The 27,531-nt window shown below is 39.3% G+C and overlaps 1 protein-coding gene across 1 annotated transcript; it reads right to left on the bottom strand.

The window, feature by feature from the left end:
• Positions 1 to 105: 105 nt before the first annotated feature.
• LOC136677327 (GTP-binding protein 2-like) lies at positions 106 to 27,013 on the bottom strand. Its single transcript, XM_066654844.1, has 12 exons — positions 26,595 to 27,013; positions 23,562 to 23,588; positions 22,952 to 23,136; positions 15,076 to 15,187; positions 13,664 to 13,861; positions 12,400 to 12,574; positions 7,441 to 7,660; positions 6,713 to 6,848; positions 6,103 to 6,161; positions 5,534 to 5,705; positions 4,325 to 4,489; positions 106 to 3,776 (listed from the first exon to the last, which is right to left on the bottom strand). Exons 1-12 carry the CDS (start codon positions 26,793 to 26,795, stop codon positions 3,582 to 3,584), a joined length of 1,845 nt encoding a protein of 614 aa, XP_066510941.1. The 5' UTR covers positions 26,796 to 27,013; the 3' UTR covers positions 106 to 3,581.
• Between the last annotated feature and the right edge of the window lie 518 nt (positions 27,014 to 27,531).

Raw genomic sequence — 27,531 nt, 5'->3', positions numbered from 1 at the left:
AGTCCTGCTACTGTCTGTGAGGAGTTTGGTGTGCTCTCCCCATGTCTGTATGGGTTTGCTCTGGTTTCCTCCCACAGTCCAAAAACACAAGTTGGTAGGTGGATTGGCTGCTCAAAAGTGTCCATAGGTGTGAGTGTGTGAGTTAATGTGTGCATGTTGCCCTGTGAAGGACTGGCGCCCCCTCCTGGGTGTATTCCTGCCTTGCGCCCAATGATTCCTGGATAAGCAGTTATAGATAATTTATGAATACTATATGAAATAAGATCTCTCAAACTATAATTCACAATAAAACATCTCTTTATTATTGACACTATTAGCAGTGCATTTAAAGGTGCTGTATATGATTTCAGTCTAATACGCTTTTTTGTAATTTTCAGCAAACACTTTCTCACGGTTTTGTGGTTCTTGGGTCTTTGTGTGCGATGGAAAAATCCGGTGCTTGTACTCGGCACAGTAAATGGGATAGAATCAGTTTGGCTTGGACAGAGAAACACAACTTTATTTCAGCCAGCCAGCAACAGGGGGTGTTCATGCTCTTGCAAAGGATGGGGAATGGGAGGGACTGGGTAGACTGTGTATGGTCCGCAAACCCAATGTTTTAACCTTGGTATTGAAGAGCACAGAAGAAAGAGGTGTGTCTGTTTTGCTGTTGAGTTCAAATATCAACAGTCATTCTTCAGAATCATATACAGCACCTTTAAGAATAGTGCCATCCACAGAAACCTTTTACAGGATGCAGAGCATTTTTATTTTTAGGGTTAATTTCTACATATCTAAGCACAGCATCAAGTTATATAAGCCCATTGCTGCGCTATGGAACACAAAACAAATTGTTACTGGGACAAAAAGCAAATAAAATGGAAAAACAAACAAACAAATCCACATGCTTTAAGCTTCAACATCAGCCAGCATGAAAAAAATCCAAGTTATGCAACTTAAAACAGACATCGAGGCTCATGTAAGATACATTCAACTCTTTCTGCAGATTAATTGCCTGAAATCTTAAAGAGGACCATGAGGGAGTAAGTGACATGACACAAATGCACAATATCATCACTTGGATTCCTTGGGCATGCACAAAATCTGCCAAGAAACAGCTGCCGTTTCATATACCACCCGGAATAACATCTAAACCCTTTCACAACAGAGGAACATGCTAAATCATCAATGTGACCATTTTACAGCCCTTGCCTGGCACAAACAAGCAGGAAAACATATCTAAAAGCTAATGCCATGCTGCTGACACAGGCACAGAATAAACTCCAACTCCCACAAAGCCATGTGCTTGCACATTCTGACTTCACAAGCTAAGGTTGGGCGATACGAGCTCACAAGTCCTTATTGTGATATGAAATTGAAGACAAATAGGGCTGTTAATGCCTTAATATGCCTTAACCTACTCATTTATTGAGTCCTTGCACTGAAGAATTATATATCTGCCATTTTTCCCCCTTTCCGGTTTCGGCAGTGGAGATAAACAGTCTTAGCATTTAAATGGACAACTAGCCTAATCAATGGAAGATGCTTTTAGCAACTAATATATATTTTAATAGAAAGCATCAAATAATGTGTTCTCAGGCTTAAAAGGTTTCCAAAATGTAGACATATATTATTCTTCATTGCAAGTGCTCTATTATATTTCTTTTATTTTTACAATTTTTCACATTTTACAATAAGATATCCAAATCAAAGAAACCCAAGAAATTTATGCAGATGTGATTTTTTTTGGGTGGGGGGGGGGCATTTTGTGTATAACAAGATGTTTATAGACATTCCTCTCATAAACTACAGCAATCTGAATAGAGCTTACGATCATAAAAAACAATAAGGTAACAAGGTGTGCATAAACTATTTAACAGCCTATCAATGCTACAAATGTAAGACTGATCCTGGATCTGCCGACTTCAAAGTGAATACCGTCTTTCTGTCATTCTATAACTACCATCAGCCAGCTCCATTAGTCCAGCTAATCAACAGCTGCTGAATATAAAACACATCAAGCGCCCCTCTATTCCTCCATATTCATTAACATAAATTCACTCTAAACACAGTCAAATTAACAAACCCTACAGTCTCATACAAACCTTCACAGCTTTAGGTAATAATACCAATGTAATAAAAATCACCAATAAAATATAGTGACATAATATGAATCAATTCTTGAACGTATTGCCCAGTCCTAGTAGAAGCCTGGAGAAGTTTCCGTTTCCATAGAAGACTACATTACCCATAAGGCTTTGCTGTTGGTCATGACTTCTCATACAGATACAGTAGCTATTCTTTGAAATACTCTAAGACAAACTATAATTCAATACAGTAACTAAAGACGTAAAAGCATATTAATGCTCTAGAATAAACATACAGAGTGGCTATTTCATCAGAAACACCAATCATACATTTCATTACTGCTGTACTCTAACTCTGAATTTAGACCCAGTTTTGTATTGTGTACTTTTTCAAACATCCCAGAATTTTCTGAATTACAAGGTCATTTGGCATTGGAAATAAAAATAATGCCACAAGAAAGCTAGAACCCCTGTGCACTGAAATTAAGTTTTATGAATGCCAAGTTCACTAAGAATACCACACAGCAATATCTGTAAATTAGATTTTTAACAACTTTGTGATTCAGATGGTCCAGTGATAGTGGTGTTCCTAAGATGGGTGTTACACTGAATATATATATATATATAATGACAGTTCAGAGGTCTATTTATCAGCTCTCCCATACCCTGTTCATCAGTGGAAATGATTCATACCCTGGATCATAACTAAGCAGATATTATATGGGTTGATCAAAGCTGGTACATGTGTATTAGGCACTGTTTACACATGATCATTTCATCTGTCTTAAGTGTCAGGATTATATCTGGATAAGGCCAAGCCACAAAAACGCATGTATATACGTAACAAAGACACATTTAAAATAGATACAAATCCCATCGTTCAAACCACTTCAGGAGGTTCACTGAGATACATTTAAGCCATATTACAGGGCACATGGGGCATTTGATCCATGCCTGTGTGGAAGAGAATTATTGGAGATTGGACAAAACAAAAGGCTTAATAGCAATGTGGACAGACACTAATGCGAACTTAAAGGCAGCAGACATCACAGCACAGCAAGAGACTAAACGAATAAACAAATTTGCATATTACGTCTACCAAGTAGTAGTTATCTACCAAGTGTAAATGCTTGTGGCTAAAATCTTATCACTATACAGTCCAGATACTAGTCACAGGAAATGACCAGGTGTAAACGGGGTCACAGCAAGTGTTTCTGAGCATAGGTACCAGGTAAATGGTATAAACTAGCAACTCTGTGTATTAGAGAAAGAGAGAGAGAGAAATAAAGAGAGAAAGACAAAGTGAGAGAGAAAAAGAGGGAGATTTAGCTTATCTGTGGAACAAGAAAAGGCCACAAACAGAAAATTAAATCTTGTACACACAGTCTATCACTCAGTTACTGGTGACCTCTGTCTTTGTAGGTAGCCTCTCTCTGGCTTTGTCTCTCACTGGTATTCTCTCTCACCTGTCTGCCTGCCCACCTGCTCTCTCTCCCTCTATTTCTGTCACTGTCTCTAGTTGTGGTTCTGGTGGGGTTTGTGGTTTTGGTCATGGCCGTTGTTTTGAAATGTGGGCAGGAGGTGGGTCACATGACCAATGCCTTTAGTCACTCCCTCTCGGAAAAGAAGCTTGGCTCCGACACGCAGGTACTCGGGGTGCTTCATGAAGTGAAAGCAAACAACAGCCCTTTCACCTGTACGCAACTCCTCCTGTTCAACACACACACACACACACACTTTAAACTCATATAAATATGTATGAACACGAATTTCTCTATATGTAGTTATCTGACAATACTAACTCAATTTAAATGACATAAACATTCCTATATAACTACTAGGGCTGTCAAATGATTACAATAATTGGTATTATTGGTGTTTGTCTTGTCTGATCAAATTGGTCCAAAAAGATATAGAACTGCTCTGCTAGTTTCAGTAAAGTGAAACTAGATGAAATCAATATATGCACAGCGACAACTGAAATTTTAAAAGAAAACAAATTTCAGAATCACCTACAGTCTTCCAATGTGTTGGTCATAGAATTGTAAACTCGCGTCTTTATACTACATGTGTGTTTCATTCACATTTAATATAATACAGCCTTCCACATGTAAATGTGATCATGGTTTTAATGCTAAAAACAAGTGTTGTGTGGGGGAGTCCTAGATAATGGACAGAAATGGAAACAGCTAAAATTGGGAGAAAACTGGGTAAAAAAAAAAAAAAAAGAAAGAAAAAAAAAGAAAGCTGAAAGACACCTTTCCCAGAATGCATTCCACCGTTGCTGTCTGCCGGACGTTCCCTACATGGACAGTGACCTGGAACCCACGGCGGAATGTTTTGGCGTGAAACAGTAGAACAATGGCTGCTTCAAACTGCCAGCAGATGGTGGGGTTCATCTTCGGACTTACCATCACCATGCCCTAAAATACACACACACAGACAGGGACATAATCAAATAAACAAACAAATAAATAAAATTAATAATAATACAAATTTTATTAGCTCTATTATTCTTCTGTTTTGACCACTGGACAGTAATATGACGAAGTGTGTTAGTTACTATTTACACCTATTTATTCTATTTATCTATTTATTTAATTTGAACAATACTGTAAATATAAATGCTATGGGAATTTCAGAAACTAAAAATGTTCTGGTGAAAACAGTAGATAACATTTTTAACATTTTCAGCCTAAAGAGAAAAGAGGACAAATATAACTGATTAAAAAGACCTAAATAATGATTTCCGCAATGTCCTGCTTCCTTCTGCAGACCCATTCACATTGAGCAGCAGCGGAGTAAAATGTTGGCCACACTGGGATTTCAAAATTGACAGGTGGGGTTTCAATTAATTAATTTGTTATTTCAGACATTTAATTATGTGAACTTATATGTATGAATGTGATTTTGTAATGTATTTCTTAATTTTTATATTTGTTTCTGCTTGGTGTATTGCAATCTAAACAAAAACCAATGCAGCATTTAAAGTAGCACTTTCAACAGAAGTTAATGGTTTATGTGTGTCGCCCTAAACCAGCCAAGTGGTTAGATCACACTGGCCTGATTGGTGACTCCAGAGGGGTAGTAGCACTCAACTTAATGGCAAATGTGACTAATAGACTCAGCTTTAGCAAAGGTCTGAAGTGTTTGGCGTACGCCATCTAGTGGACTCAGTTGAATGCAGGATATTACAGGAAAAAGGTGAAATTAGTATGGTTTTAGGTCAATTTTGTAACTACTCAGAAAGCCGAGTAAAATCATATATGGCCCACGGGCCGTAGTTTGCTCACTACTGGTTTAGGCAAACATAATACTGTTTTAACTGAGCAAACACTATATATAGGGGAATCTAATTTAATGCAGAGTATGATGGTGTACAACCCTCTACATAGTCATCTTTTCATATCACATCAATAAAAATCATCAAAATAGACATCAAGCCCCATGCAATAAGCTGGACTTACTTTGCGCAGTAGTGAGCGGTCAAAGTTGCCCAGTGCAAGTGTAGCAGCCTGTCCCGCTCTGAGCACACGGCAGGCTGAACGATTCCTCTGCATACTGCACACCTTCAGCCTCAGAAACTTCCCCTCGTCTGTGGGGCCCACCACCAGACGGTCACCCTCACGACATACACCACTACACACACACACACACACACACACACAAAAAATCAAAACAATACAAAGAAACAAAAACTGGTTACACTACTGCTTAAATCAATGAGCAATTAAATATGTTTATAATGTGCATGGCTTTGAATGTGGCGCAGCCTATTGTATTTCAAAACCAGAACTATCCGATATTGTGATGGGTTGCATCAGAATCTTTTAGCTTGCCGGTTAATTATTAGACAATGATTAAAAACGAATGATTTTCTATTAAATCTAAAATTATAATATCTTTGAGATCAGTAGCCAGTGTGGTGATAACTAGGCTAAGATGGATTATGGGCATTGTAGAAGATTAAGAGCAAAGTAATGGAGATCTCTTGGATTAAAGACAGGATGATAAGGGCAGTGGGTTATGGGTTCACCTGTAGAGTGTTCCTCCCACCACTGTTCCTACATCTGGCACACTGTAGATCTCATCAACCTGCAAAACATTGTGCCTCATATTAAATAACTATGTATTTTGAGGACTTTGCAAGTCAGATACCTCCTTCCCACCCCTTTCCATTTCCAGTCAAAATATCCATGCTTTATCCACTGTTAGGAAAAAAGCATGTTTAACACAGAATTACACAGATACTTCAAACAAAACAATTTTCACCTTTATTATTTTATTACATTCTCATTCTCCTCAGGACTCTTGATTTCATTTAAAGAATTAAGGAATGTGCAGCCACACCTCCAAAGTTCCGTTTAAGAGATTACATTTTCTGCTTCTCACAATCCAAATAATCTAAAACATATGGGGCAATTAGTACTGCTTCTTTCCTTCTGCTTCCATATCAATTTCCTTTACTCAGTGCGGGCTCTCTGACAGCTCCAATGTCAAGCTCAGACACATAGTATTGAGTCATTTCTATGGACTTCACCTACATACATTTGACATTCTATTTTTTAGGCAAGTACAATATTCTCTTGTATACGTTTCCTGTGTATGTTACATGTATGTATGTGTATGTGTATGTGTGTATGTACCTGGAACTCTGTGAGCTGCTGCATGAGCTCCTCCTGCTCTTTGCTGTTGCTGAGTGGGGGCAGGATATTGAAGAAGACTTTCAGCAGGTCCAGGTTCTCTCCAGAAACACTGGACAGTGTGAAGATTGGAGTGATGCTGCATAGGAAGTAAACAGAGAGTGAAGAACTTATATTTGCTTCAATTTTTTAGAAGTAATAACAAGACAGTATAAAAAATATACTTCCATATAATGCAAACACACTGTACTACTAATCTTAATACAAATACTCATAAAACAATGCCATCATGTGGCCAAATTAAAAACAGATTTTTGAAGGACATAAACATAAGCCTTTTTTACCCCAAATATGTACTATATACTTTAACAAAAGCATCATAAGCATTTATACAATCCATCTCACTCACTGTATGGTCAACAGTGAAATCAGGTAGTGTTTTTGGATGACAAGTCACTCCATTTAATCCCAAAAATACTAGACGGAGTTCCAACATTCTAGACAGCGCAGAGCTGCTTTGCTGTATTCTGCTTTGGTGGACTGTAGTCATTGGTCATGCAGACCTCAAGCCCATTTGCTGCTACTCCACAGCAGTTATATTACATGCACTATAGAATGTCCATGTTTACAATGTTGCACCCTAAAGTAGCTTCAATAATTATAATGGAGAGATATCTACAAACATTTGAACATTAAATGAACATATGAACGAACACACGCACACTGTGTACCTTGCAGATTGGGCAAACTGCTGGGCAGCAGTAACTGCATCATCTGGGCTGGTCACTAACATGGGCACTTTGTTGCAGCCGGGCTGCTTAAGCACTCTCTCCAACTGCCGTACAGTCTTCTCTACTGTCCCACTGCTGCACAGGTCCACTTTACTAACCACGATAAAGATAGGCACCTTCAGAGCCATGGCAAGTCCCAGGTGCTCCCTTGTGGTACCCGCTGAGGAAGAGCAGGAGACCAACAATGAAACATGACTTACCTCATTGTATATTAAACTAAAGAAAAAGCCAAATGGTGTTTAATGCCATTCCTTTTTGTATTCCAATTTGTACACCCTGGAAGGAAACCTCATTTCTTGGGCCCAACAAGTACACTATACACTACTGCTAAAAAACTTTAGAACACTTACAAATTTCCCTCCTTTCCAAAGGAAAACACATGGTCTGGGGATGCTTTGGAGCTGGTAAAATAGGAGATTTAAATGGAGTTGAAGGGACTTTGAAGAAGGAAGGCTACCACAAAATTTTTCAAACCTATGCCATACCCTGTGGACAACGCTTGATTGGGGCAAATTTCATCCTACGACAGGATAATGACTACAAACACACCTCTAAAATGTGTCAGCAATATTTAAAATATAAGGAGTCAGCCAGAATTCTGACTGTAATTGGCCAGCACAGTCTCTGGATCTGAAACCTATTGAGTAGTTGTGGAAGACTGCATCAAGGTGCTCCAGGAAGAATAGGGTGAATTCTCATCAGATTACCTCAAAAGATCAACAGCTAGAATGCCTAGGGTCAACCAAGCTGTAATTGCTACAAAAGGTGGCTTTTTTGAGGAAATATTTGAAATACACAGTCATCTTTTCCATTAAATTCAATATTTCTTACTCTTTGCTATATTTCCTAATCTCATGTGTGTTTCTACTGAAAACAAGAACATTTCGCAGTGTTCTAAAACTTTGGAACAGTAGTGTATATGTACACACACACACACACACACACACACACACACACACACACACACACACACACACACACACACACACACACACACACACACACACACACACACACACACACACACACACACACACACACACACACACACACACACACACACACAGAGAGAGAACTGCAGCGCATTACACAGGAACTACACAAACAGTAAATAGATACACCAGACTGTGGAGTAAGAGCAGCATACACTCTACTGAACTAGGCTAGGTTTCCTATGGAGGAATATTATACAAATCATGATTTCTCAATTTAGCTAGATCATTTTAAAAAGTTTGGCCTGTTTAATGGTATACAAGGGGAGTTCCTGTGGAACAATCTTGATAGTGGGCTCAAGTTACGTAGCTATTTGAAACAACAATCCTTTATATTTTTAAAGGCCATAATTCATTTTTTAATTCAATTTACATAGTGTCAGGCTATGCACTTGGGGAGGCAGAGGTAAAACGCAGGGAGGATACTTTATTATAAGAAAAGTATACTACAACTAGAAAACAAGTAAATAACAGACACAAAAACTTAAAAACAAAACACTAAACATTAACCTGAACAAAACTACACAGAAATACCCAGAGAACTATACAGAAAGCTAAGGCTAAACCTAATCACAGAGCTAAATCTAAGCACAGAGCTAATGCTAAACATAAAAACACAGATACAAAGAAACAAAGATGCAAAGAAACAGAGGACCTTGAATGACAGCTATACCAAAACACAAAGGGATATGTAGAATGCAAACAAACACTGAGCATCAAGACAGGGCTTATAAACTAGATGACAACACAAAATACCTGGGAACAACAATCACAAGAGGAGACACTGATGGGTGGAGCTACAAACCAAGCAGGGGCTAAGGAGGAGACAGGAACAAAACAAAAGAGCCATGTGCTAAGTAAGCGTATGGTGGGAACAACAAAAAGGACAGGGCCAGGACGTGACACATAACTTGCTCTTTAATCCATTTACAGGTAAAATAAATAATAATAATAATAACCAAGAATCTTCTAAATGAATTTAACTAAATCAGATAAAGGACAAATAAATAAAAGAACAAAAACATACTGGAGTACACTGAAATACTCACACCCTCTAATAGTGCAAACAGACCAGTATATTACAGTTAATCAATCAAGAAGTCTCTGGTGTTTAAAGCTATGCAGAAAGTGTAGCACACAAGTAACATATGATTACAATCTACCAATTAGCAGAAAAAATGTTAAATGATTTCCAATAGTCTACTTCAAACAAACTTGTGTGCAACTGTTTTGTCTATTTGTTTCTAAATTTACTGAACATCCTTTCAGCTCCACTGACCATACAAGAGCATGTATAATTGTAGTTCTACAATTATAGACTTGTCAATAGTCACTGCAGAACTGCTATGATTTGGATGGTGGATCATTCTCATCGGTGCTGTGACGATGATGTAGTATTTGTGTGTTAGTGTGAGTTCTGCTGTTACGGGGTGAATTAGGCACAGCAGTGCTGCTGAAGTTTTCAAACTGATGTGTCCACTGCCAAACACCAACCAAAAATAAATAAATAAATACACCCCAAACTGCCCTGTGTCCACTGATGAAGGACTACAGCACAACCATCACAAACTGTGCAGCAACAGATGAGCTACTGTCTAATTGAATGGACAGTGAGTGGACAGAGTGTTTAAAAACTCCAGCAGCAATGCTACAACCACCATGTCACTGTTAATGCAGCACTGAATATAATCCACCACCCATATCATACCTGCACTGTGGTGGTGCTTTGGGTGTCCCTTTTCACCATTCTCCAATGGTCAGGATCCCCAAAGGACAACCACTAAGTAGGTATGATTAATATGTGTGTGTATTTTATATTTATATCATAATATATTTCTTAATTTCAGTTTCCCATATTGAAAACTGCAAAAAATAAACAAAAAACATGACATCACCATCAAACAAAAAGTCAATATTAGTATCTGTAAACTAACTTTAAAACTGAGTGCCTTCAACTGATGACAACGCTCCCTGTAATGACTGTCATTCAGTGACAGATGATGTGAATAATGCATATTGAAATATTGAAAATGTGTTTAAAAGTTATATCATAGTTATTGAAATATTTTATATTGAGATATATTTTGATATTGAATTTCTTTTGAAATACATTCCTTGCAAGGAAAAAGTTAGGACACCCCTACATGTATTGCTGTTTATAATGTCTATATTTGGACATCTGGCTCTTATTTAAACCTCAGACATTAGTTTGATTTGCCCTTGGTTGGTGAAGTAAGTGGTATCACCACTAACGAGATTTAACGAGATCTCTGAGGCCTTCAGAAAGAAGGTTATAGATGTATATGTTTCAGGGATTCGCGGAGGGTGGACTGACGGAGGCGGATGCACTTGCTAAAACACATACTTTATTAACAAAACAAAGAAACTTATAACAAAATAGAATAACAAAATAGAGAAATAACCGAGGCATAGACAAAGGAGCTAGGCGAACTAAACTAGGACATAAAGTAAAATAGACAAATCCTACATACAGAGTACTAAACAAACTAAATCTAAACACAGAGTGATAAACAGACAGAGAAACAGACTCAACCTAGACATATAACTCAATAGACAAACCTGGACACAGAGCTTAAACAAAGACCTAAACCTGAACACGGAAAGCTAAACAGACTGAACGGTATTGACAACAAGAGATACAAGGAAGGAAACAGACAGAGAACAAACTGAAGCGAGGGACAGACAGACTAGACTGAGCAACATGACAAAGGAAGCAACAAGACTGAATTGGAACGAGTACGAGAACGAATGACCGACCAGAGGAAGTGATACAAAGGGACTTAAGTACATCTACCAGACGAGAAACACCTGAAACGGATAATGAGAGGGCAGGGTAACAAATGAGACACAGACACAGAGGAGGAGGAACAAAGGCGGGACAAGGGCGGAGACATGGACAATAACAAACAGAGCCATGTGCTGAGAGAGCACATGGCGGGGAAAACAGACATGACAGGACGAGGGCGTGACAATATGAGTCTGGGAATGGATGTAAAAAGATCTCAGAACAATTGTAAATTATTTTCTGGACAGTAGAATGACTGATTTCTAAGAGGAGAACATTTAAACCACCTGCCAACATGGCCAGGTTAAGCCATCCTAACAAGTTCAGTCCAAGAGCTGACTGCAAGATGCATAAAGAAGTCTACAACAATCCTAAAATGACATCATGGGACCTACAAGTGGCTCTTGCCACAGCTTTTGTCAAGGTACATGCATCTACCATCAGGAAACGACTGCACAAGGAGGAAACCCTTGCTGTCAAAAAGGAACATCAGGGCAAGACTAAAGTTTGCCAGAAAGCACACAGACAAAGACCAGGACTTCTGGAACATGTGCTTTGGACATCCAAAGCTGAATTATTTGGGCACAGTAACAGAAGACGACCAGCACAGCATTTGAGCACAAAAACCCCATACCAACAGTGAAGCGGGGAGGTGGAAATGTCATGGTGTGGGGCTGCTTTGCTGCAGCAGTGCCAGGCAAGCTCTCCATCACAGAATCTACTATGAATTCTTTACTGTATCAGAGGGTGCTTGAGGAAAATGTGAGACTATCTTTCCAAAAACTGAAGCTGAATTGGACGTGGACCATGCAACATGACCATGAGCCAAAACATTCCAGTAAATTCACAAGGAATGGCTCAAAAATAAGGAATAGAGAGTTCTATAATGGCCAAATCAGAGCTCAGATCCTAATCCTACTAAGATGCTGTGATGTGATCTGTGCATTCAAGAAACCCCTCAAATATCACACAGCTGAAAGAATTCTGGAGGAATGGGAAAAAACACCTCCCAGTCAATGTCAGAGACTGGGAGATGGTTACAGGAACATCTAATATAAACTGCTGGTGCAAACAAACTTTCAGAACATTTAGATAACTCACCAATGCCTGTATTGGCTCCGACCACCAACATGGCAAAATCAGGGCAATAGCTGGTCAGGCCAAAAATGGTGGTTTTCAGGTATTTGTAATGACCAGCCAGGTCAATAAATGTGATCATTTTAGATGAACTCTCACAGATTTCCTCAGCCGTGCGGGACTCACTGTAGTTTACCACCTGGGGAACAAAAAACAAATGTATTTTGTTACATGCAGTTTGTCAGCTACTTTTCAGTTTCAGTTTCTAGAACGTCCATAGAAAAACATGAAATGAAGGTACATGACCCTGATGTCACCAATCTAAATTCCATGTGCAGGTTTGAGGTGTATACCCCAACACACAACACCTCCTCCATCATTACAATTATTGGGCTGTGGAGCAGTGGAACATTGCACTCTGGATGGAGCTATGATGGAGCTGCATCTAGTACCTTTGCGATGACTTAGAGTTGTGTTTGATGGAACTATTTATCCCACATCAGTATCTGACCACAATAATGTTCCCTTGGCTGCCATCAAATAGCAATGTACAAAGATCTGCTTCAAAAAAGCAGAAGCTGTTATTGCAGCAAAGAGAAAATACTCCCTCTTAATACATGTAATTTCATTAGTTCAGTCTACAAACTTCTGAAGGTGTTGTGTGTCTAATAAAACCTGTTAATACACACCTGGCAAGAGGTGTTTAACAGTAACAGCTGTTAATTACACAGATCAGGAAATTATGAATTAGTATTCAGTGAAACCTGTGCAGGAAATTAATTCAGATCTGCATTTAATAATAATGTGCATAAAAAAAATTAGTTTTGTTAATTACTCATTGAAACCAAGCCTGAGAAATTTTCTACCACATATGTGTTACACATAGAAAAATAAAAAATTTCAATTGCATGTATTATTTTATACCAAATAGAAAACAACATGTCCAAACCTGTTCAAATAATGTGTCAGCTTAATACAGAAGCAGTTTATTACTCGCTTTATTTATGTGTGTTGAAAATGTGTAACAATTATTTAATGGCCTATGTACCTATTTATTTATAAATACTTAACTCTCAAGCATTCTGTATAGACAAGGTGACCCTTTTCCTTTTGTTTCCATGAGAAATAAATATCACAAAAGTAAGGCAAAAATGAATTACGTGTTTTTACTTACCACAAAATATTTTGTTTTGTTTAAAATCTTAAGATTTAACTATAATATGTTTTGATTCCTCCAGCCTAACAGTGTATTCTGAAGGTTAGACAAGTGCCACGCTGGTATACTTACCTCTCCTTTGCTGTTGAAGCCAAGGATTTCAAAGCTGATGCTAGAGGTGCGTCCGGTCTGAATCTCATGGAGGTGTCTGAAAAGGTTAAGTCTTGCTCGTCCTCGTCCGTTATCCAGCTCCCCTTGGGTCAGAACGCCCAGCAGTGTGGACTTCCCAGAGTCAACATTCCCCAGCACAGCTACACGCAGGTCCAGAAACTAAACACAGACACACACACAAACTTGAGCAGGAGTGTTTATGCACATATAACTAAAACATTTCACTGTTAAAGCCCCTGGGAACTCATTTTAAAATTTATATATATTTTTTCTGTATAATGCTAAATAGTAGTAAAGAGTAGCAGCAGGGGAAAGCACTAATTTGGAGACACTCTAGAAGGTATCCGATTTGTACAATTAATATTAACAAAATAATCACACAAAACCACACCAAAGACACATAAAAGACAAAAAGACAGGTCTGTACATGAATGGCTGTACAATGCCAATTCTATCCGCCTGTGCCATTTTATTGTGTATTTTTTGTAAAATGCTAGCTGCAGTTCAGAGTAAAGACCCAACTGTTCTCTCTCAAGGCTGTGTGTTACCATGGTAATGTAAACAGCATTCTGTTCTCCATTGAAAGTGAGCTGTCAGTCATGCACAGTCATTAGTAAATTAAACCACGCCCACAACGTTCTCAGAGAGCTTTGAGGAGTGTATTTTGGTAATGTTTGAGGAGAGAGTTATCATATTTCACTTCTGTGTTTTTTATTTAAACTTTCCTGAACATTTCACATAATACCCAAGTTTAGAATTATACCAAAAAAGGCCTTTAAAGCCATGTATTGCCCTGTATGTGTATCTGTAAAATTAGGCCTATTACATTATCAACTTATTATGCAATAAAGATATTTCCTCAATAATTTTTATTGTCCTTTATATAACCACACCCATTGTGTTTACTTTTTGTTGTGTTTACTGTTTGTTTACAAAATATTAACAGCACCAACATCTTACCCACTCTGTTCTTTTCTCTGGTGTTCAAGAGTTGTCATGTTGATTGGTTTGATAACAGTGGTTTTATTTTATTCATGTTTTATTTAGGGTATTTATATATTTTTATTTTCCAATGTCTCAATATTTTTTAAAAACTTGTTTGTTGCTCTTGAAAAGTGTATAATTGCTTTATTACATTATATTGTCATTGTATCAATGGAAAAAAAGTGGAATTGCTTTAAAATTGGATTTTTTTTTTTTAGAAAGCCCTACTTAATAGGTGGCCACTTTATTAAAATTGGTGAAAAGATTAATGCAGTTCCAACAGTTCCCGTTCCAAAAGATATATATCCCTTTTTTATATAATGAAATTAATTGAGTAGAAAACTCAATAGACTGACAATGACACTTCAGCTCAGATGTCTGTATCTAACCTGCTGGTCATCAGGAACTTTCCGTACAAGAACTTCTGCGATTTTCCGGCGAGATCTGTCCAACTCGTAATCCACTTCTCTCTCTCTCAGAAGTGTGATATCAGCTCCGACTCTTAATGTAATAAAACACACATACAATTTAGTTAAAGTGTGATCTTAAAATACAGAAAAAACATCTCACATCGTGAGGAGCCACATAAGCAATCTTTGAGTATGTATTCTGCTCAGGGCCTAATCATAGGTTATAAACTCCATTACTTGTTAGCTTTGTAGCTTCAGTCCAGCACTAAAAACCTTAGACACTAGATGTGTCTTGGCTTTAGGTTAAGGGGTAAATTTGGTACCAAAAACAAAGGAAATCATGGTCTTAAATGATCCATTCTGAATCAGCCATTCTCCTCACATTGTAACCTGGATGTAGTAGTGATTCTAAACACCTATACGCTCTACTGAGAATAAACTGGTTTATTCTGGGACAAAGCAATAATGTGATTCTTCACCTGATGTGAGTTGCACTTTATAAAAAATATTTTTAATAAAAATCAATAACTTTTATGAATATGGCTTGCATTTTTGGTTGTAAAAATCATTGACGGCATCTTAACGCCACAGTCCACTTGTTAAAGATACACCTCGAAAAAAGCATATACTCATGTTATGTTCAAATATAATTTATATAGCAAGGTAGTTTAACAGCAGTTAAAACTCTAAAAACCCTTGTCTGCTGCTGCTCTGAACAATGACATTGACAGTGGCATCACCAGAGCAGTTAAACAACATGGCACCAGCTGTAGCACTAGCACAAACCTCTGTGAAAAATCCCTGAGGCAAGCCTAGTGTTTGGCGACTTCAATAGACTTCAGAGTCGCCGAGCAGCTGAATAGGGGAAACTAATGCCCAACGCGTTCTGCTGTTCAAACACCGATCCAAGCTTCAGTTGATGTTGCTTTATTTTATATCAAATCTTCAACCTTCAAACATTAAAAGTATCAATGAATCGGTCCACAGACATCCACGATCGACAACGGTATAAAATCCAATTCAAGCAGTTCACAGGCTAAAAATTTTCACATCAGCCAAGGTTACAGTGTTTTGGACGGTCAGCAAAAAGTAGGCTTCCCCCATCACCCACTCACTTACTCTCACCTAACGAGTGAACAGGTGATATTACAAACCATTACCGCCACCAACACCACGTGACCCAGTTAGCGCACATCATCCCTTAGGTGCACACAAAACCAAGAAAAACCCAAGCCTATGCCTGTCCTCAACATTCCGGCCCCTAATATTTACATTACCATGCAGTAATAATTATACATCTAACACCACAATCCAAGACATACAACACGTTACATCACAGATTCTCAATGAAAAGGAAGAGAAAAAAAATACAATGCACTTAAAAATCCATCCAAGTTTTTTCTTTCTTTTCTTCTTCTTGTCAGTCATAGGCCAGAGGTTACCAGCACTTAGCCTAAATATCAAGTCAGTCTGTGACATATGTCTGTAGTGTTGTCAACATCAAGTGATATTGTAGTCCTATCAAGTTGGTTCCAAGGTGTTGTCATAAGTCAGAAGCCTGCTGAAGAAGGCATAGCTTCGTGATCGGTCTACGTACAATGCTGGATGAGGTCTTAACCCAGACCTGACGTACAAGTCCTTTCTTGTCTGGTGCAACTGCTGTGACTCTGCCAATGATCCAGGAACCACATCTCCAGGAGTAAAATTGTGTTTATTCTGTGCCCATTTCTGGCACTGTTGAAGTTGTGGCAAATATTCTTTAACCCATCTTTTCCAGAAGAGGTCAGATATGTATTGGACCTGTCTCCATCTCTTACGTGCATAAAGATCCTTTCCTGATTCCACTCTTCCATAGCTTGTCTCAGCTCATGCTCTGCCCCCACAAAGTTGGTACCATTGTCGGAATGCAGTTCTTGAACCTGGCTTCGTCTCGCAATGAAACGGCGTAAGGCATTAATAAAAGAGTCAATATCAAGAGGTGAGGCAACCTCAATATGTACAGCTCTAATCGCCAAACATGTAAAGATGGCTCCATAACGCTTCACAATACTTCTCCCACGCTTTATTTCAAATGGGCCAAAATAATCCACTCCAACAAAGCTAAAGGGAGGTTTCTCAGGGGTCACTCTACTCTCAGGCAAGTCAGCCATTTGCTGCTGGCCTAAGGATCCATGAAGCCGTCTGCAGACCACACACCTTGACTTGATGCTTCTTATCAAGGTGCCCGCACCAGGAATCCAATATTTCTGATGCAGCCTTGAGAGAATATGATTCCTACAATGATGACCCACCTCTTTATGGATATGCTGTAAAATGAGATTAGAAATATGAAGATCCTTAGCGATTATGGCAGGATGTTTAGAATTTTCTGACATAACAGCCCTACTAAGACGTCCGCCAACTCTGAGCACACCATCCTCTAAAACAGGATTCAGTTTATAGATGTAGCTGCTTCGTTTCACGCTCTCTCCCCTTTGGAGGCAGAAGATTTCTGCAGCATACCTTTTCCACTTACAGAACTTTATTATTTGCATCTCAGCATCCTTAATCTCTGCCAATTAGAGAAAGTCATTACGGAACTCCACCTTGCGATGAGCATCCTTACACTGAGTTGCATCAGAAAAAGGCTGAAAACGTGCCTTTTCCTTTCCACAATGCAAAAACAATGTCTTGAACCTCAGGATCCAACCCATCACCCTGACAAGGCGTATCCAAGAAGAGGTATGACTAATTAAATCAGTCAATGGGCCACCATCATCATCTGCTTGTAAAACATTAATAGCGGCAGACACTTTGACTTCAGGGTCTTCATGTGGAAGTTCCTGCATGTTCTCTGGGTTTACAGGCCATTCTTTCTGTGGCTGCATAAGAAATGCAGGACCAGATATCCATTCCAGAGGGTCATAGGATTCCTCTGCGGGTCATTGGCCTGTTTGGGATGGATATCCAGAACTTAAATGCATCTGACTGCACACACCACCGCACTCTCAACACTCGCTCAACAGGTAAAAGATCACAGTCCAAGTCTAAGTTTTTAACTTCCTTTGCCTTCTCAGGTATTATGGCAAGAACGCAGTGGCTATTACTTATCCACTTTGTCAGGCGGAAGCCGCCCTTAGCACAGATGTCTCCAAGGTCCTTATAAAGGGATATGGCTTCCTCTTCTGAGGCTATTGAGGCGAGACAATCATCCACATAAAAACTGTATAGGAAGGTGTCAATCACCTGCTGGCTAAACTGTGCTTTGTTATCTTCTGCACATTTCCGTAGAGCATAGTTAGCACAGCTCGGAGAAGAAGTCGCCCCAAACAAATCACCACCAGAGAAATCTCAAAAGGTCAGCATCTTCCTCTGGCACACACACCTGGTGAAACATGGCTTCAATATCAGACATCAACACAACTGGCTCCTTCCTAAACCTAGTCAACACACCAACCAATGCATTCGTCAAGTCAGGAACACTTAGAAGTTGCGCATTAAGAGAAATGCCTTGAAATGACTGCTGCACAGTCGAAGACAACCCAGAGTTTCCCTTTAAAAGGATGGTAAACCCCATGATGGGGAACGTACCAAACCTTGCCCTCACTGCACTCCAAGTTTTTGATTGGCACTCTTTGCGCATACCACCTAGATATAAGATCTTCCATGAAAGCGGTGTAAACCTTGTGAAAGTCTTTATCTCTGATGAACCTTTTCTTCAAGCTTAAGGTGGGTTGTTCCACAACCGCATGGTTGTCAGGCATTCTTATATCTCGGTCCTTCAGAGGCAGGGCAATACTGTAGTGCCCATCGCTCAGAATTGTGGTCTCACTGACCAACTTCAAGAACTTGGAATCTTCCCTTGATAGCCCCAGCTGCTCATTCTGGCTGCTCTCAGGGAAGTCCATCTTAAACTGTTGTTTCCATAACTTGTCAAGCATAACAGCAGAAATTCTGTTGGCGGTGACTGTTGACGGACATCCTAGCCTTCCACAGCACTCCCTGCCAAGTGGCCCGTGACCGTCCAACCAAGCACAGTCTTAATGGCAAAAGGTCCATCATTTACACTCTGGATGACCTCCAAAAGTTCCAACGCTCTGTGTATGTTCATGTCAATCAAAAGCTCCACTTGTGCCTCAATTTTCTGGCAGATAAACATGCTTCAAGTGTGGCCAGTCATCCAGATCTTGTTGTCTTGTGATGTTACACACATTAACTGGCATTCTATGTTGAGTGAAGAGAGCAGGCATTTCAAAGTAAACATCACTCTCCAACCCAGCAACTTCCAATTCAGTCACAATAAAACTGTCCACCACTTTCTCTTGTCCCATGGTACGCAAGAGAATCTTGGTCTTTCTCCCAGCAAGATTCAGTTTGTCCAGAAGACTCACTGTACAAAATGACGCTGAACTTCCCTAGTCCAAGAAGGCATACGTTTCCACTGTTCTTTGGCCTTTCTTTGATTTTACTTTAACTGGTACAATGGCAAGCTTACAGTCTTGTTCACCGGCCCCAGTAAGACCACTAGTCTGAACTGTAACGGGAATGTTATCTGATTCAACGTCAGGCTCGACGTCTTTCTCCTCCTTGTGATGGATATGAAGGATACTTGGATGTCTGAAACCACAAATTTCACATAAAAGGCGTTTTCTACATTCTTTGCTGATGTGCCCAGTACACAAACAGCCAAAACAGATACCATTCCTTTTAAGAAAGGAAATCTTTTCATTTTGAGGTTTCTTATCAAGCAGAGAGCATGACTCCAGCGTATGTCCACCCTTACAGAACAAACAAATCTCCACAGAAGTGTGATGATCTTGGGCCTCTGTTTGATTTTTTCTCTCAAATTCAATAGCAGTTGTACCAAAGCTACTTCCTTTAGCCCTTGGATAAGGACGTTTCCCTCCATCACTACCTTTTACTATTAAATGTGTTGGAGGAGTGTCGCATAGATTTCCGAAGACAGGATCTGTTGCAATTTTAACTTGACGCTCAAGAAAGAATACAATATCAACGAATGTAGCTCTGCGATGCTGCCTCTCCTGGATGTTACACGCTACTGTTCGCCATTTGTCTTTCAACTTAGATGGTAACCTTTTAATCATAGCAAGCATATTGGCAGGTGTGTTCAATTCAGAGAGGCCATGAACCTCTTCCTTCGCATTGCAACACCCATGTAAGAACAAACAGTATGATTGAAGAGCCTTTCCATCCTCTGATCTGATTAATGGCCATGAGTGGACCTTGTTCAGATAAGCAGATGCAATTACATGTTCATTTCCAAAATGATCATACAGCAGAGTCTTCGCCTTTATATATCCAGTACCATCAGACATGTGTTGACAACTCTTGACGAGTTCATTGGGCTGCCCCCTGGTATAGTGTGCGAGGTAATGCAGGCAATCATCAGCATTGCCAGTTTTTGCTTCTATGACCTGTTCGAACGAACGTATGAAGGCAGTGCAGAGGATTGCCACCAAAGACTGGAATTTCTCTTTTAGGCAGTAATGAAAGACTTTGTTGATAGACCAGCATACTAGTTAATTCACTTTGTTTCTCCATAATGGACAAAAGATTTCCACTGGTTGCTGGGCAAGCAGCTGGCTGCAGTGGCAAACCTGGAATTGTGCTACATGGTCTTAAAGGATCAGAAGGCCCCCTTAGGAGAAGTGCAGGCTTATCCCTTTTCATGCTTTCCTGCACTGGTTTTACCATAAGCTTCACATTTCTAATAGTTGTATTTCCTTTTAAATTAATTGTCTGTGGAAAAAAGGTCTCTGCATCAGTATTGAGGATTTGAAAATTTTTTTCCTTCTTTTTAAAATATGATTCCATTCCATTGGATTTCCATGAAGCAGTACTACGTGCAGTGGATCCAATTCTCAGCACATTGACCTTTGCAACAATTGCGGCGATGTCTGCTTCAAGTTGAAGTTGTTCTTTCTTTCTCCTCAATTGCTCCTCCTGTTCTTCAATTGCATGTTTTTCCTTGAGCATATGTTGACGTGCGAGCAAGGCGGCCATTTCGGCTTCTGCCTTGAGATGTGCAGATGTAGTTGACGATACCTTTGAGCTTAACTTGCTGCCTTGATTTGATACACTATCGGATGGCAACACATCATCATAGATGTCATGCTGAAGATTAAGAAACGATTGAGGTTCCTTTTCAGCTTAGTCTTGAAAACCCATTTCCCCCTCTAATGGGGTTTCTTGGGATGGCACAGTGTCAAAAAATGGCCTGCTTGAACATTTATCGACCTCAGAAAGCCATATTTTAACATTCTCAATAAAATCCTTCATTAGCTCTTTAAGAGACAGAATTACCCTTTTCATTTTATTTACATGCCTTTTTCTTCCTGTCTGAATTATTTCAATTTTATTTGCAAGGGCTTTCCGAGTGAGAACAATTGATCTTTTATCCTGTTCAGTTTTCCCAACGACAGATGCAGCTTGTGATCCGCTCATTTTTAACATTCAAAGAGAGAACATTCGAAACCAGCTTAAAGGCGACTTCAGTATCAGTAGCAATTTCTTCAGCTCGCTAAGCACACGCAAAGCCAGAACACACACGCCAAATTCCCAATGAACTTCAGGCCTACACACAGTTCTAAACGGCAGTAGCCACGGTCCAACAAACACAGCGACAAGCCCGTCACAACATCTTCTCCTGGAAGTGACCAAACTGCGTTCAAACAAGCAATAGCCAAAAACAGCACAAGTACTGGTTACATACCACCGTTGTCTTCCCGACTCTCTCGGGCTGGCCGCTTTCGTTGGTTTAGTGGCAGTGGTGTGTGGGCTTGCGTCAGCGTTCAGGCTGTGCACTGAATCCGGAAGCCTCCGTTGCCGTATCTTTTTGCTGACAAATGTTTGGCGACTTTAATAGACTTCAGAGTCGCCGAGCAGCTGAATAGGGGAAACTAATACCCGACGCGTTCTGCTGTTCAAACACCAGTCCAAGCTTCAGTTGATGTTGCTTTATTTTATATCAAATCTTCAACCTTCAAACATTAAAAGTATCAATGAATCGGTCCACAGACATCCACGATCGACAATCCAATTCACAGGCAATAAATTTTCACATCGGCCAAGGTTACAGCGTTTTGGACGGTGAGCAAAAAGTAGGCTTCCCCCATCACCCACTCACTTACTCTCACCTAACGAGTGAACAGGTGATATTACAAACCATTACCGCCACCAACACCAACACCACGTGACCCAGTTAGCGCACGTCATCCCTTAGGTGCACACAAAACCAAGAAAAACCCAAGCCTATGCCTGTCCTCAACACCTAGCTTTGGATGCCCCACAAAGCATGAGAGCCTTGAAGTGGCCACCAACAAAATGTGTAGCATGTACAACACGCACATACATTGTGCCCCTGTAATGCCCACCCGGTTCTATACTGTTCTACTATATTTTTAATAAAAATGTTCTCTAATAATAATAACAATAATACATTTTATTTGTAGTGCACTTTACATTTGATACAAATTTCAAAGTGCTACAAGGTAACAATTTTGTTTAAAAGACAAAAAAACTAATAAATGGAACTATGAAAACATCAGCAACTACATCCGTCTACATCTAAATATTTGTCTACATAGAAACCGTCCTTTTATTAAAAACATTAACTCAGTGTCACCCATGGTGCTGAGCTTAGTTCTGGGAAGTTGAAGGCAATTTGGGTTTGTAACGCAGAGAGATCATGATGAGATTAGTGGGGCAAGTAGTGGTTTCAGGAGGTCTGCACCAATTCAGAGCAAATAAGATACCGGTTTGAAAAGTATCATAATTAGTGGACCATTGGTTTGACGTACAACTATACAGGGCCATTTTTATACTATTTTGTAAAGAGATGGTGTTCACGCCATACTTCTCAGCCATCCGCCGCAGTGTCTTGAGTGATGCTTTCATGTCCTCTTCTGTGAGCCCCACCATCAAGCCATTGTCCTCCACTCCAATCTGATAAACTGCCTCTCCACGACCCTCCTGCAGGCGCCACTTCAGCTGTGTTGCCAGGTGCTCGAACCTGTACTGGGTCGGGTTCACCAGCTTTAACTGAGGACGAAACGGGGGGTTTAGTGTGTGTTTGTGTACATTTGAGATCTCATATTAGCACCTGGCATTGTGAATTCAAAAGTTTGCACACCTACTTCATTAATATTAAATGGATGTTGTTGTATACATACAATATATATACAACAACTCCAGTATAATGCTCTAGCTCTGTTCTGGCCAGGATTAATAGATGTAGATGATTCTACACTGACCAAGAAAGCGGTAGAACATTGACACAAAAGTCAGTTTTCATAGTTAAATGTTATAAATAGATCATTAAAATACACATCCTCTGACAAACTAATGTAATTTGCTCATAATTGAATGTAGTTTACAATATTCATTTTAATAAGTTATTCCAGACTTATGTGTGGAAGTTAATTTCACTATACAAATATTTAACACCAAATATTATAATACCGTACCTTGTATTCAATGTTTCCCTCCTCTGCCTGAAACACGGAAGAGACATCACTGATTAAAGCACAACCTTTAAAATGAAAGCACATACTTGGCTTGATTTGCTGGCACTTTCTCAGTTGATATTTATTCATTCCAATAACAGATTTTGAATAAAATATATACTATATACATATGATGAGCTCTGTGGTCAAATGTAAACTAGAATAACAATATCCATTCATCTTCTGTTACCATAATAAGAAGCTTCTAAAAAATTCTGGGTTGAGGCCATCTTTTTATTTGCAAGAAAAACTTGAAATATAGACTGCACTTGCTGATATCAGAGTAAACCTCTTAAACCCCACATTCTAGTATTTTGCCTGCTTCAAAATAACTTGGGTTTCATTCAGGAATGGCTGAAATCGGTGTCTCTAAAGTTTGGCAGAACATCTGAGGAGACTCAGAATACTGCTTAGCTTAGCATCCTGACAGCTTGCAATTAGCCGGAAAGCCAGGTCTGATAAAGATACTTCTGCTGGTTCAAAGGCAGCTATTCTGTTGACGTGAAATGTGACATAAGGTTAAGAAATCTGTGGCAAAATTATATAGCTGTAACAACATACCAAAGTGGTGCATGTTATTAGTGTTGGGGTACTCATTCACTCAGTGGCTACTTAGTAAAGACCCACAAACACTGACAAGACTCCAAGCATGACTTGTAGCCAGTTATGAAGCTTGCTACATTTCCCGCCTTAAATATTAATAAGTCATCTTTCATGCATCTCATACTTAAGATCTGCCCATTCAAGTCTGTCAATGGTGAAGTGTATTTTAAAAACTGTAACCCTGCCTTAAATGGTACACTCACAGTCTGGAATTCCACAACTGTGTTTGCACACGAGGACCTTGAGGCAGTAAGGTGTCTTAGATGCCCAAGTGCACCCTCTATGCACTATTACTGGCTGTAATTTGCGTTGCAGCCTGCATAGGACTGTGCAATGCATAATGTCATGTATACAAACTTGCAGTGCTCAATGATAAGTCTGATACAACAGATACAACTCTTTTTGTTTGAAAAACATGTGTATCCCACTGCTTTTACTGTTATGACACTTTTGTGATTTTATATGCCTGTTCTTGTGTAATAATAACAACAATAATAACAACAGCAACAACACAGACCCCTTTAATGTTTCTCACAAAAAGCAATGACAATGGTATTTCCAGTAGTTTCATTTAACTTTATTACATCTTTAGTATTCATAAAGCTCCTTCTTGTCTGTTGTGTTTTGCTTTTCTCCAATGTGTACTCTTCCACAGCAGTTCTGTAACCCAAAATGGACATACAACAGTTATCAAAATACAAAGCTGAGCTTCAAAAAACATTTTGATAATTTATCTGGCAGTACTGCCAAAATGAGTAAAGTCTCACTACTTTAGTAACCACAATAACTAAAGTGAACAGAAGCTCAATGGCACTCTCCTTTGAACAACAGGCCAAGGCTTAATTAATTAATGTTAAAATTATGTTTTACAAATAAACAGAAATTAACATTAATTTATTACGCCTTGGCCTATCAACACAGACTGTATTGCTATGCATTTACCTCAGATCAGTGTCTGTTAACAATATGCAGTATTAACTGTCTGTAAACCCTAACATTTCTAAACATATCTACACTGATATCATCAGCTGTACATAAATCATGAATGACAAGCAGAAAGACTAATTGATGATTCTGTATGTTTAAACTGACTTACCTTTGAAGGTAAAGCTTCAATCTCCTGTGGAATTCTGTCTCTCAGCCACATAACTACAACAGTGATGTATGGATGCATGAACTTCTGTTCATGCACATACCAAACTGGGCAGCGAACACGAACAGGGGAGCAACGGTCCGTACGGTTGCAAGCTCTGCAGAGCCCAGTGACCCACTATTCCTTGAGATAAAGGCAAGTACCAATCAGAATTTGTAGTATTGTTTATAGGTGTCTGACAAGCATGGTAGAGAGAAAGGTATTCATTGGTGAATATAAACGCATGTTTATTATTTAACTTTTCACTGAGTTTACCTGCTGCATTATGCTTGTAATCTGAATCAAGCCACTGTAGAGTAGTCCAACAGATTAGCTCTTTTAAACCACAATTACAACCAGACACTTGTAAAACCAAGCACCCTTGAGGTATTCTGTTTATTGTAGACTTGGACAAGGAGTGCAGGGCTTAGGCTTGGTTTGATATTTCAGTCTAATACTGGAGAGGGTTTTATACTCAGTCAGCTGGTATTTGGTATAGTGAATTAACCTGAGTGTCCCATTTCACAGGATAGCATAGATTGTATGGAAAAATTTAACATTTGAGTCTACTTTTAGACATGTTGTGTGTGTTGACAATAACTCACACTTCTATTTATCAGTGACTTAATTTATCTGCTGTGAATTAATCTTTGTCCTGCTGCCTAATCCTGAGGATATTTATATGAAGTAGTGAAATAACGCTATTGATATTATATTAAATGAGCACGAAAATAATCATGGAGACAACATAAAAAGATTTATTACATAGTTTCAACCGATAACATAGCTTAAAATTAAATAAACCTATCAGAAATTATAATTAAAAAAGTAATGCTAACATTACTTAAAATTAGCATAACTGTTAGGCCGTGACGTCCTAACCACTTTTTTACTTTAATTCTCCGTTCCATCTAAAGCGGTAGACTATGAAGAAAATAACAGCTATACTGTTTAATGCTTATAAATAATGTGTCAAAAGCTAACTCCAAACACGCGTAGTCGCTTATTTAAGGTGAAACGGGAAATTAAAATAGGACACTGGTAATACATTAAAAAAAACGCCAACGTTACCCGCGTACACAAACGCGCTTGAACTATAACATTGGAAATAAGAAGCAAACGTTTCCCTCTTAAAATGATAATTAATGTGGAAGGGAAAATCGATAAGGAAGAGAGCAGCCTGGACTAGTGACACATTTAAGGTGGAAATAAAGCTTCAAACATGAAATAAGCTAGACAGCTAGACAGTGATATGTTACCTCCGGCGGTAAAAACGGCGGCGGCGGTTCGTTCGCTTTTTTGCTTCGCCGTCTTCTGCCTCTCCTCCCTCTCCTTCTGTGTTTTTTCTTCTCTCCATCCGAAGCGGAGCCAGAACCAGGGCCGGTTCCACAGCCAGAGCCAGGGCCAGGACGAGAGGGTTTGTGCCCAGACGCGGCCCCTCGGCGCTCGGCCACCTGCATGACGGCCGCCGCGGTGTTGGAGAACCAAGCGAAGAGCTGTCCTATAGCTCCCCGTTGCAAGCGCGATAAAGCACCGACTAAAAGCTGCGAGGACGGTCTTTATGTTGCACGTCTGGTCCGAGGAGAGAGGCCGGTGTTGGAGCAACACACAGCAGCCATCAGCACCGCTCAGCTGCGGCTTTCAGCCCCAAACAACCCCTCCTCCAGTCTGGAGCAGTGACGACATCCTCAGCTGTTCACAAAAACACCCATACCATTAAATAAATAAATAAATAAATAGTGATTAAAGGGGAAGGGGGTTCGTTTTATTCATTTGAAATTTTCCTATACAATAAGTATATGGCATATGGTAAAAAGGATTCATACAACTATACATGTCCAAAGTTTACATACACCTCTTTCAATATGTAAATTAGAGTTAAGTTAATGTGCTCATTCACAACAGCTGCATCTTAGGTCACTAAGACCAGTGTTAAATGTTAAGTGCTAGAGGGGTATAAAGTTTTGAGTATTGAAACAATAGATTAATCTAGAGCCTCACCTAATACCTACCATAGCTGAAACTAAAATAGATGTCTAAGACCACCGGCTGATCAGAGCTACTGGGTTGTTTGACTCTTAACTTTCATTCAGTGACTTTACAATGTTTTGCTGACATTTACCTTTTTTTAATAAATTCATTATTCCTTTTATCAGCTCCTCTTACCATTTAGTGCTTTGTCAGTTCTGTTCCACT

Source organism: Hoplias malabaricus, chromosome X2, assembly GCF_029633855.1.
Source record: "Hoplias malabaricus isolate fHopMal1 chromosome X2, fHopMal1.hap1, whole genome shotgun sequence".
Classification (NCBI taxonomy): Eukaryota; Metazoa; Chordata; class Actinopteri; order Characiformes; family Erythrinidae; genus Hoplias; species Hoplias malabaricus.
The sequence above is the reverse complement of the archived record's forward strand: the minus strand, read 5'-3'. Positions and strand labels throughout refer to the sequence as shown.